This window comes from Neopsephotus bourkii, unplaced genomic scaffold, assembly GCF_033783945.1.
Source record: "Neopsephotus bourkii isolate Nb327-2 ecotype Australia unplaced genomic scaffold, CSIRO-AGI_Nbou_v1 NB_593, whole genome shotgun sequence".
NCBI lineage: Eukaryota > Metazoa > Chordata > Aves > Psittaciformes > Psittacidae > Neopsephotus > Neopsephotus bourkii.
The window spans coordinates 375424-387774 of NW_026901094.1; the positions used below are offsets into that span (position 1 = coordinate 375424).

A 12351-nucleotide genomic window follows, 5' to 3' on the forward strand; every position below is an offset into this window, starting at 1 on the left:
GCTAACATTAAATTGCTGACTTTCCTTTCTGTGGGCTGTGGGAGGGAAAAATAACAGCTAATTTTGCAATTTAATGTGTATGTGCACAATGGGCCTTAATCTCAGGCCCATTAATCTTTATGAAATGCCATTAAATTTAGTCTAGACACTGCAGTTAATGGCAATATCACATAAAGGATCAAGTGAGCATATTAGGAATGCTGAATGGGAGGTGTCTTACTAAAAGGTGGGACATTGGGACTGCTGGTAGTGGAGAAACTCAGTGTGTGTGCACTACGGAGCATGTCTGGTGTATAAAACACATAATACACAGTAAACCTCTGCAGCCAGCTGAACTGCCAGCTAGGTGTCATCAGTGCTGCTCAGTGTGACCAGGATTCTGGAAGTGCTGGTCACTTTTCTTGAAGAAAGTGAAAAAATGAATGATGTTGGTAAATCTTATCTTGAATTTTGGTTTTCTTCAGAAAGACTTTGACTTCTGTTAAGACGTGGAAGACTGAAGTCACGGATCGTGCATATTTGCTCAGGCTTTTCTTAGAAGTTTACAAAAAGCAAGAAAAATAAGCATCTGTTCAGCAAATGTGTCAGGAAATCTGTCTAAATGCCTTTGCTGGAGGCTATTTTGAACAGACCTAGATACTTCAAATGAAGAAATCTGAACAACATTGAGTTTTACCCTTGGCCTTTTCTTCTGCATCTCCACCTCTGGTTTAGTGTGGCTTCATCTCTGACAGTTCTGTCATTCCTTTTCTGTTGCTTCCTAACTTCATCTTCTGGCTGTTGCAAATCTAGGGTTTGGAAAACCATCATAGTGTTTGATATTTTCTTACCTGGCAATATCATCCTCACTTTATAAGATCCAGATACTGCAAAGGATTTTGGTTCTCTTGCCCTCCAGCCAGCAATAGAGCTATTTGAACTGAACTGTTACAAGAAGCACAGCAGGGTAATGGTTTGGGTAGAAGCATGTGTCTGCCAACCCCTCATCTAGCCTGGGGTTTGGAATACCTTCAGACCTCAGGTCACTTGGCATCTTGGTTTGTGGTTTGGACCATTAGAAGACAAACTCCATCTTGCAAAATGTGTTTCCACAATGCTGCCATGTTAAATCTGTGTGCGAGGTTTAAGCCTCTCATCAATTAATTGGATTTGGATTCATGTAACATACTAAGTCCCACCTGATGCTCCTTTCCTTTTGCCTTTCATTTCAGCTACCTGAATGTTCCTGCCATGCAGGAGGCAGCTCAGTTCCTGGTGGGAACCCATGACTTCAGCACCTTTCGCTCTCTTAGCTCTGAAACACCTTTTCAGAGTCCAATCAGAACCCTCTTCCAGGTGGACATCCAACCCTCCTCTGGTTTCCTGTCCCACCACTATGAACACAGGTGAGAGCCAAGATACTCAGCTGAGGAGCTGCTCTGCTCAGCTGCTGCTCTTTTTGTCTCAAAAGCTGCTTTGGTAACTGACCTCCTGTTTGCTGTGCATTTGCTTCACAGCCCTGTGATGGTGTCAGCAGGGTTCTGCTTAGTGACAGCTTGGAAAGGACATTCATTTCCCTCTCCTCCACCATGTCCTCAGGGAAAAAGATGAGCAGGAATGAGGGAAGGGAAACTGGACAAGTTGTTTGTACATTAAAAGGCAGGATGTTATAAACTGGTGTATGGAATCTGGCGCAGAGCAATTCCTATGAGGTGCTTCCAGAATTTACACTCATTTTGGTTGCTAAAGACCAGCTCTCTCAGGGGATTGGATTTTTCCGCCCCCTCTGCTTCTGTCCTAGCTTTGCCTAAGGGCTGCAGATAGATAGAAAACACCCACCCAACACCTAAGTCACTGCTGGAGCTATGCAGATCCACTTGGTTCACACCAGTAACTCCTACTGTCTTCCCAGGGGGTGCTAATGGAGGCAAGTCCAATATTCCTCATTACATAAACAAAAGATTGTGGAGTGTCAGGTTCCTTCAGGACCAGGTCTTGCAAGTATTGAAATGAAGTGGTTGGATGGATTCTCTCTCTAGCAGTAAATCAAGTTTTTATTCCCAGAAAGATCATGGGTATTTTATCATCTGATCATGGCTTTCACTTTCATGCTGGCTTCTGTCACAGATATGGCTGTTGTGTTTCAGCTTGAAAGCAAACCTTGCTCTTGTCTGTCTCCAAACCACGTTTTCCTGCTTTGTGATTAGGAGGATACCCTTTTCTCTGTAGTTTTCCCCCACAACCCTCCATTACATTTGAATACCTCCTGAGCTGTCTGTAACAGTAAGTGCCATGCTCCAAGCTTCAGCAGAGCCTCATTGCAGTTTGCGAATAGCCCCTGTTTCTTTCCCCATGTCTTAGAATGGTTTATATTGCCATCAGTAATATAAGATAAAAAACTGAAAGCAGAAAAATCCCAGATCTCTATGTTCGGAGTAGCCCTGGGCTTTCAGTTCTTCCTGTCCTCTTGGATTCCTGCTTTTCCTACTCAGTGCTGGTGCCTGTCAACACACAGGCACATTATAAAGAACCAGCCAGTTGGGTATGGCACTGGCACTGCTACAGCACAAGGATGTGGCAGCTAATGCCAGGTGTAAATGTTTATTTGCCACTTTCTTGCAGCACGGTCCCCATGGGATAAGGAAGGCTGGAGAGGAAAACGGGTCCTGTCCTGTGGCTGCATTCCTGCTGTTTGTTATTGGGTTGCTGTTGCTTAATGGAGAGTTTTGGCTCCCTCCATCCAGCATGGTTATGTTTAGGGACACAAGTAACAATGAAATGTTTTATCCACAAGATTATCTTGTCCTTTATGATACAGAGAAGTATTGGAAGAGGCAGAGTCTGTGAGCTAACCTGAAAATAACCATTAACAGTCACCTGTGAGTATGAACCAAGTTTCCTTCCAAATCCAGACCAATCCAAATCAATCAGTTGACTCATCTCGGGTATAATATGGATCTGCTCCTTTATCCCTTTGATTTTAATGTAAAAAAGGGAAATAGCCATTCTTTGCATAACTTGCTGCATAAACCTATCCCACATGAGGCCAAAAACAGCTCATGAGGGAGGGAGAGAGCAAACCAGAAATCTGGATCCAAAGCATCAAGCTGCTGATGGAATATTTTTGCTTTTGGTGACACATGGAGCCAAACTTGTGTTTTATAGTGAGTCATTGTTGTAACATGTCAATATTAATTGATTTAATGTATGTTTAGGCTGTAGAGGATGGCTGTGAAAGGCCTGGTTTCAGTGCATTAAAATGGCATTTAACTCTCTTAAAAGACTTTGTTACTTATAACCACAACTGTGATCTTTCTGCTCTGGAGAAAGAAGGTTGTAGGATTGGCCCTTGTGAAAGGAGAGGTGGTGTTAGGGGGTTTCTTTGTTTGTTTGGGGGTTTTTAATTACAGTGTCCTAATTACTTCTAATCTGTAAACCTCTCCCTATGGGAACAGATCCAGCCTGGAGCTGGGTGTTTGTTTGCCCATTCTGCAAAGACGACAGCAAATACGCCTCAAGTGCATCTGTATTTCTTCACTGCAGTAGCAGAATGATCTGTTCCTGCAATGAAAGGGCTGGGAGAGCATTGAAAACTTACAAATAGATATTTATTGTTTTGCTAGCCTGATCTAAGGAGGTTTATTTTCCATTTTGGAGGGAGGAATCCATAGAATAATGGTCTCTTAGTCCAATAATGCAGCTTTTCTTCCTTGTCCTTTCCTTTCTTTCTGAACTTAATCCAATCTTCTGAATTGACCACTTGTCTGTGTAAAAGGCTAACTGTTAAAAAGATTCCTTCCATCAAACTCAGTTGCTCAGCAACAGTGGAAGTGGAGTTAGTGCCCCATCCATACAAAAATGCTTTTGAATGCTCAGGATGTGTTGAGGGGCTCAGCCCCATCGCTTCTTCCTAGGGAGTGATTGCTCTGTCACCTGTGTTTGAGCAGGATATGTATTATTCATTGCAAGGTGCTGGCTTCTGCTGCCAAGTGAAAAAAGACAGCTGGATTTTTTTGCTGGTAAGCAAATTATTTGTGAGATTGGCAAGAAAAACCAAAGTTTGCTTCTTTAAGAAGTGTATCTTGTTCTTTTTCAGAGGCTACAAGATGTTTTTCCTAAGTATCTCACCCCATCTTTTGTAACTTGATAGATCTTGTCAAGAGACATGAGCAGGAGAACCCTGGCTAAGGAAGGTGCATGCAGGTTGATGAGAGGGGCATTTGTTGCTGTAAATTGTCCCTTGTGCATTGCTGAAGAGCTGAGCTAAATTGTCACCTTGAAGTGTTGGCTGTCTGCACGTGTGTAGCAATGCACATGCCTGTGTGCCATGTGCATCGAGCTGGGGGAGAGCAGAGTGTAGGTAAGTGATAGAGACACTGTCATTCCCTGACATAGAAGAATCTGGGGGCAGGAGCTGCCTTTGCATATGCCAACAGACGTGACAGGGAGGGCTAAAAGCAGTAATTTATCTGTAAATCCTAGGAGAAAACAACTTGTAGCTGCTCCCTGCAGTGACTGTTTGCCCTGATGCCCCATGTGGGCCTGTGAGTCAGGTTGTCCCAGCTTCACCTTCCTTCTATGGCCTGTCCCAGGGACTGGGCAGCCCCTTCTCCATCCTCAGATGTTTCTAGCAATCCCAACCTGCCCCTCTGAACCCCAGACAAACAACTTGCAGCTGGGCTTTTCTCACACCTGATAGAAGTCTCCCCAGCCCTTTGATGCCCAGTTACTGGGCTCATTGCAAGGCAGGAGAGGAGAGGGTTTGCACTGAAATACCTGCTTTTCTGGGTTATGCAAGGTAAGCTTTGTCTCTCCTTGCTGTAGGAATGCTGTTGGATATAAGGAGCACTTATAAGCTGTTAGTGAGTTTATTTTTTATTGTTACTTTTATCTAAGTGACTTTTAGAATTGGTTGTAGCATGGAAGCTTGGGCACACAGGTACTGAAGTGAAAACCTTATTTCTGTGCCCTGCTTGATATCTGATGGATGAAACCCATGTGTGCAAGTTTATGTATATCTGATGAGCACAGCAGACTTTTGTTTCTGTCTGTGGGAAGGAAATGTGCATATGGGTTCTTTCCTGCAGGGCTCTTCCTGAGAAGGGGTTTGCATTGGGGTTTAGTGTTATGTTAGAGCTGTTCATGGAACATCAGCAAAGCCTCAGAATTGTTTCAGAGTAGCTTGTAAGGATGCAGCAGAATGAAGTTGCAGTGAGCCTCAGTAGAGTTCTGATAAGGAATATTGGTTGCTACCATAGAACTTTCTGGGAATTGGGATCTGTATGAACAGATTTGGTGAGGGGGATGAAGTCTTTTTGCATAGCAGTTATCTAGCCATCCCCAGATGTTCACCTGCTGTTTCCTACTCACTTAGCCTGGAATGCTTTCTTGTCTGCCATTGCCTGTGTTGTGATGCTGCAGCTGGATTCCTCAGGCTCTTGCCTTGCGTGTCCTGCCCTTTCCAGTAGCACGTGGATGTCACAGTAGGCATTGCTGAGTGTTGAAATGCAGTCTGCAAAGCCTGTTAGGACCACATGACTCTCTCAAACCAGCTCCCAATAAAATGGTAGAGTTGTTTTTGTATGGTTGGTTCTTCCTTTCCCCAGGAGACATCAGGCTGCATTCCTCAGAGCAGTAGCACCTTAGCAGGGTGCTAAGGTTCACCTTGCTTTATGTTGCCCTTCCCCTTTTACTTGGATGGATTTTAACTTGGGTGTGAGGCAGCTCAAGCCCCATAAAACTACTGCATACAAAAAGGCAGGAATTGTTTCACCCCAGAAACTATCTGCAGCCGAGTAGCAAATGCACAGTCTGGTTGCAGAGGCTCATGATGCTGGTTCAGGTTAATTGAGGGCTGTGCAGCTTCTCGTTCATCGTACTCGCATTCACCTGTGGTTTGTATTTCTCTGGGGGACGGAAGAGCTGTTTGAAATGTGATTTTTAAATGCTGATTTTGTTCCTTTCCATAGGGGACTGGAGTTTTGGGAGTTGAAGTTCAGGAGCAGATCCTTTCTTTACCGCCAGGTACAGCTTGGTGCTGGATTCAGCACACTGCCTCCAAGAACCAAACCTGTAACTGTTGATCGGTTTAGCATTGTTGCCTGCCTGTGTAGCGCCATCCCTGTTGTGGAGCTGTGTGACACACAGGACCTGCCATCAGAGAGGGGAGGTTCTGTGTTCTTTGGTTGATCTGGTAGAACCAGAATCGCTGAATTTTACGTCTAAAATGAATGTCCAAAGTCACAGAATGGTGTGGGAGGATGGAAAGTTTTGTTTTCTACAATCTTTGTCCTTGCAGCCTGAGCAATGAAACCCAACAGACATATGTTCCTGCTCTGCTGAATGGCACCGGGCCCAGCAAAAGACTGCCTGGAATTTTACTTTCTGGCTTTGGAGCATGAAGTAATTGTCAGTGTTGCACAAAGGAGGGATGCGAAGACCTGATTGAGCCATGCAGGCATGGCTGCAGCATCCTTCCCTCTGCCATGCTGTCTGGTCTCTGCTGGCTGTTCTTTGAAATAACTCCAGGGGGGTTTTTAGTGCTGTCCTCAGGGGAGACAGCTCTCCACAACTTAATGGATCACCTCATTAGGAAAGAGTTGGCTGTTCTCAGTCTGCCTATCCTGGCCATGGTCACACTCTGGAGACAGAGAAGAGGCAAGAGAGGGCTTGTTTTTTGAAGGCGAGAGGGGGTGTTTTGTGGGAACAGCAAGCAGCTATTTTTTATCCTGTTTTGACAAACCAAATTTGGTTTTATCCTGTGCCAAGTAATGCTCTGTGAGCTCCCTGACAGTGGGTGTCTGGCTGTGAGCAAGGGAAGAACAACAACGTGCTTGAGAAGGGCTTGATATACAGCAGGGATTTGCTCCATCGGATGCTCTTGTGACAAGGAGAAAATGCTGGTAACCCATTTAGTGCATTAGGAATGGAAATGCTACTTAGTGACACTGTGCAGAGGGAGCAGTTACCCATAATACTCGGCTCATGCACTCTCTGAGCCTTGTTCAGTGAGTTGTCAGGTGAGGGTGAAACAGGAACAGGTTGTGTGTGCACTGAGTCTGCACTCACCTACCCCAGCATCTGCTCCTGCCCCCCATCATAAAGAGAAGACTGGACCCAAGGGCCTCTGGTCTCACCCCACAGAGCTGCTGTAAGTGCTTGCAGTGGGCTTCTCTATTAAGAGAACAGGAGTAAATAGCCCCAGACACTGTCTGTGTATGTTTTTGCTGACTAGCATGCAGAAGGGGAGACACCAAGCACATGGCTAATTCAAATGTGTACCATTAGGCTGCGTTTATGCTAGCTAACTCCAAACGTGGAGACATCAAAGCTAAAGTCACAGCATAGGATGACCTCTAGTGAGGGCTGGGTAAAATAACATATGGCCAGGATCTGTGCTGCTTCTCTGTGCCATCTGCTTAAAGGCAGGCTCTTGGCACTCCACGGTGCAATGTGGGATCAGAGCACATAGGGAGACACAGTGCTTGCCTTTGGGTAAACGTATCTTGGTTGTTGGGCCTTTCTCATGAGCAGTGGTAATCGTGGTCAGGTTGCCTAGAGGATTTTGGTTTATTCTGTTGTGGATGTTACTGGATCAGACACTTGGACCAGTGCTTCTTTACAGCAATATATTAAGTTTTTGGAGTGCTTAATGTACGTTGAAAGGTCATGAAGAGGAAACCATCACAAGGAGAACATGGGGAATAACCTCCCCAGGGAAGTGGTGACTTTGACTTTTAGGATTCAGCTGGACAGGGTGCTGGGACATCCAGGCTAGGTCATGCTGTGCCTGGAGGACAGTTCTTTCAGTGTGCATGGACAAAAGTCACTAGGAGATGGTGACATTGGGATGGCTTGGGATCAGCCCCTGGCAAGAGCTGAGTTTCACTGTGGCTCCTCTGTCAAATAATACTTGGTCCCAGCAAACCTGTGGCATGTTGCCTTAGGCTGTGTGAGCTCCCCTGTGGAAATGGGTACAGGTGAGCCCAGGGGAAGTGCTGGCAGGTTCTAGGAGGTTCAGCTCTTGCCTGGCCAGATACCTGCAGCAGGTACAAGTCTTGGCTCTCCTGAACACCATGTGTTCTTGATACAGAGGAAAGAGTGTTTTTAGCCAGGAGGATGCTGAAGTATAAGGGGTGCTTATGCAGGAGGTGAGGGCCATGGTGTGAAACCTGTGCTAACCCGCGGGGTCTGGAATTGCTGCGTGTGGAAGGAGGGAAGTTGTGACATGTGGAGGTGTTTGAAACACCACTTTGCTGCACTGGGGGTGTCGTCTGGTGCTGTCCTACTTGGGTTTGGGTTTTTCTCTGTTTTTGTACTTTCTGAGAGAGCCCCTACATAGTTGCTTATGTGTTAAGAACCTGTGAGCTCAGCTCTCCCAGCATGTATGGGAGCTTCCTGCCACAGACGGATGTGTGGGTGCTGCTCTTGTTTCTGAAATGGAAACCATCCCCTGCTCAGCTTCCCACGTGTGGTGAGAACATGACCTGCTCCAAGGTAGTGCTGCGTAGCTGGAGGCCATTGTGTTGCAGGTCCTCATCTCACTCATATAAATGTCTTTAGCTGCCCTCACCTACCACCAGCTTTGGTCACTAGAAGATGCTGTGCTGCTGCTCACTGCACACAAGCTCAATGTGTCACCCCCATCAGTGCAGATCCTAGGCAATCCACACAATCCCTGCTAAAGGGGAAGGAAAACCTTTCCTCTGCAGGCTGTGGGGTGGCTGTGACTGCTAGAGAATAAGGCAGAAGCTCTCCCTGTGAGGGTGCTGAGGCGCTGGCACAGGGTGCCCAGAGAAGCTGTGGCTGCCCCATCCCTGGCAGTGCTCAAGGCCAGGTTGGACACAGGGGCTTGGAGCAAGCTGCTCCAGTGGAAGGGGTCCCTGCCCATGGCAGGGGTTGGAGCTGGAGGAGCTTTAAGGTCCCTTCCAACCCAAACCAGTCTAGGATTCTATTATGGTCTTTTTGGAGAAATTAAGTGAGCACTGGAGCTGCTCCTGGAGGTCTGTGATAGCAGAGGCATACAAGGGGCAGCCAGGACTGGTCTGAGCCCTGATGAATGAGCCTGGGCTGTGACTTGGGATACTGGCACCTAAAACAAGGGTCAAAATATTCTTTATGTGGGAGAAGTGCTTGCTTCTTTCTTAACGCTCAGCTGGACTAGAAGCACCCATGGCACTGGGAGCAACTGGTAGTATTAGGAAGAGTAGGGAACACCAGAAATGAGGTGTTCTGGGAACTATGGGTGTAATAATAATGATGTACCTGTATTCAGGAGCAAACTCATATTAATAAATCATGGTGCTATCAGTCTTGTCTGAGTGAAAGACACTGCACTCTGATTAGGTTTCTAGCCTGACCTGCTATCAGTACTAACTGTGGGCTGTTAAACAGCACACTACTAATAGCAGGACTCGACAGAACTTTCTAGACTCACTCAGTTTTCCAAGGGCAGCTGCTAAGCTGTGTTCTCTGTTGTTCCAGGTCCGAAGGATGGTTGGGGCTCTCGTTGCAGTTGGCCAGGGCAAGCTAACTCCTCATCATATAAAGGAGTTACTGGAGTTAAAAGACTCAAGGGCTTTTCCACCCAACGCCATGGCTCCGGCATCCGGGCTCTTCCTGAAATCCGTGGAATACAGTGAAGCAGGTGGGTGGATGCAGGGGTTGGCATGATTTCTATAGGAGTCAGAGCTGACACTGCAACACCCACAGTCTCCTTTATGTGCTGTCAGACCTGTGGCTCACAGCTTTGCTCGCTGACACCCCCATTACAGTGACCCCCCCTGGGCTGCAGAGGTGTGTGTGCAGCATAGCTGCTATGGAAAAACGGTGTGGTGTTTTTCCTGGTAGGGTTTTTCCTCTTACTTTCAGGTTAGCAAAAGAGCAGTTGTGTTGACAATGGCTTTGAGGTCTCACATGGATGATACTTGAAGTTCTCATAACTTGTTCTGTCCCTGACCATGTATAAAGATCAAATCTTCCGTGGCATCTGGGCACCTATAGATCCATTCCTGTTCCCTCCCTTCTCCCTTGCTGTGTATGGGGGGATTGTAGAGGCTGGAGGACAGAGAGCCCATCATCCTGTTGCTTATCTGGTGACTCTCTGTGTCAGTGGGGAGGGTGCCCAGGCAGGAAGGGAAGACCACAGAGCTGAAGTGCTTTCAGGTGCTTCCAGTGCCATCCTTCTTTCCTAAATCAATGTTTTCTGTTTCTTCCTCTCAGATTTGGACACTACAGTGGCCCCAGGAGAATAGCAGCTCTGTGAGATACAGAAAGGACTGCTGAGGATGTGGGATGGAGGTTTGCCAAGCGCTCTTTACACAATACACAATCTTGTCTCAATAAAAACCATTGACTGTGGCTGTGGGCATCTTCCAGTCGTTTGTTCTTGCCCTCTGAGACTGCCAAGGGGAAAGGAAGAACAACTCCACGCTGCTTTCATATAACTGCTGTTGTGCTCTCTCTCCTGATTCTGTGTTTGTCGCTCAAACAGGAGGAGGAAGGGGTAGGGTTTGGGGGTTTTTGTGTGTAGATTTATCTATTTTTTGTATCCCTTCTGTGGTGTGTGTGTGAGAGGAATACAGGCTTAGAACAGAGGAGAATGGAGCGTTTCCTCTCGGGCCTTCTCCTCTGTGACCCTGTCTTTGTACAGCACAGTGCAAGGGACAACTGTTGCTGTTTGATGCAGTGACTTACAGAAACAGCCTTTGAAAGTCCTCCCCGTTTCCTCTCCTCATCAGCAGTCACTCTTGTGCTGAACTGTAGTGGCTTTTACATTACCCTGCTACAGAGTGATGTCTGTTGCAGCAAGGATGTGGCGTGTTACAGACCAAAGTTCCTTTGAGGTCACTTAAAACCTATTTTAATGGTCACAGCCTGGACTAATAGCACAGGAACAACTCTATAAGCCTGACCATGAAATGAAACCTGTGGGACCAGGACCAGGTGGCTGCCACCATTGCTGGCTTCAGTTTGCTTGTTGCTACCCTCTGCTCTTTCAGAGCTGGTGAGCAGTGAGCAAAGGGTGGGTGAATCATGCTGTGGAGCAGGGAGCAGAGAGATTTCTTTATTCCTTTCCCCCCCTTTTTCTTTTCAAACCACTCTAACCTCAGGCCGTGCCTGCTGGCTCAAGCAATAGAACACACATTGGGTAACTTGTGGGTTGTTCTTCTCATAAAGGATACCAGAATCTCTGGGTTGGTTATACAATAACTGTTTTTAAAGTACCAGTTACAGGAAAGATGATGACGATTTTGACTTCTGAAGCTTAGAGAAGAAACAATACCTGGTTTAAGCACTCCACAGTGGAAGCGGCGTGCAGCTGAGGTGCCTGGTACCACCATAACTGACCTCCCCTTTGTCCATGAGAGGAGGAGAGTTACAGAGCAGGCAGCACAGTTGAGGACTGTGGAGTTGAGACTCTTTGCATGGTGGAAAGCCACAAGGTAAGCAGAGGGGGAAAGGCAGTGGTTCTTTTTGACCACCCTTGCCTTGGCGATGGGGATGGAGTTAGTTGATAACCCTGATACAGAGCATGAGGACAGCCTGTTTCTGGGTGTCTGTTCATGAGAAGTGATTCATCTCTTCCCACTCTGTTCCAGGTTTTGCCAGAGACCTGCTTTTGACAACATGGGAAGGAAAAGCAGGCTACCTCCAGTTACCCTCCTTTCCCACAGAGGATGCCAATTGGTAGCTGCTTTACTCCCTCAGGGACTAACTCCCAAAGAAGACAACAGAACCTTGGAGGAGCCTTGGGTCTCTACCATAGAAAAGGAGGGTTGAGGCTGCTCTGTTGGTGCAGTGGTACCTGTTTGTGCTTTTGTGGTCCAGCCTTGCTGGGTAAGTAGCCAAAGGTGGGCATGCTGTAACACACTGCAGTGATTTTCCAACAGAAGCCCAGCTCCAAACCTTAAATGTGTCCGTGTGGTTTTAGACAGTGATTTGCCTGAAAGGGAATGGCAGCAAAGCCTTGCTCTTCCTCCCTTTGGAGGGAAGTGAGAGTGCAGCTGCAGGCCCATTTCAGGTGTCCTGGACTGAAGCACTGAGGCTGGAGGGCAGGATGGGTGGGAGGTGATGGGGGAGCTTTGTGTGGGAGCGTGGGTATGTGGAGCCCACACTGGTGCTGGCCATGGGCTGTGCTCTCCTGGCTCTGGGAGTGGGGCGAGTGCTGTGCCTTGGAGCTGAGTGACAGCTCTTCATCTTTGCTTCCTGTGGTTTCTTGCTCTAGAGCAAGGCAGCAGAGCTCTGCAGTGCATCTTGCAGGGCAGCACGCTCTGTGCTGTTACAGCCCCTACACGGAAGAGCTCAGCAGTGACCTCGCGGTTGTGAGGACTCTGGAGAGCCCAGCGTGCTCATGTGCAGCTTTGGTGTGAA

General features: G+C 47.1%; 1 protein-coding gene across 5 annotated transcripts in view; it reads left to right on the top strand.

Annotated features, from left to right (window-relative positions):
* PUSL1 (pseudouridine synthase like 1) overlaps positions 1–12344 on the top strand; it is a 29771-nt gene extending 17427 nt beyond the window's left edge. For 2 of the 5 annotated variants that reach the window (XM_061351514.1, XM_061351516.1), the window contains exons 5-8: positions 1212–1385; positions 5949–6003; positions 9463–9625; positions 10201–10338. In XM_061351514.1, the coding sequence (XP_061207498.1) occupies positions 1212–1385; positions 5949–6003; positions 9463–9625; positions 10201–10232 (424 nt within the window). In that variant the 3' untranslated portion in view covers positions 10233–10338. Of the gene's footprint in view, positions 1–1211; positions 1386–5948; positions 6004–9462; positions 9626–10200; positions 10339–11688; positions 11818–12205 lie in introns of those variants that run through there. The other 3 variants (XR_009725172.1, XR_009725173.1, XM_061351517.1) reach the window with 3 other exon arrangements.
* The last annotated feature ends 7 nt before the right edge of the window (positions 12345–12351 follow it).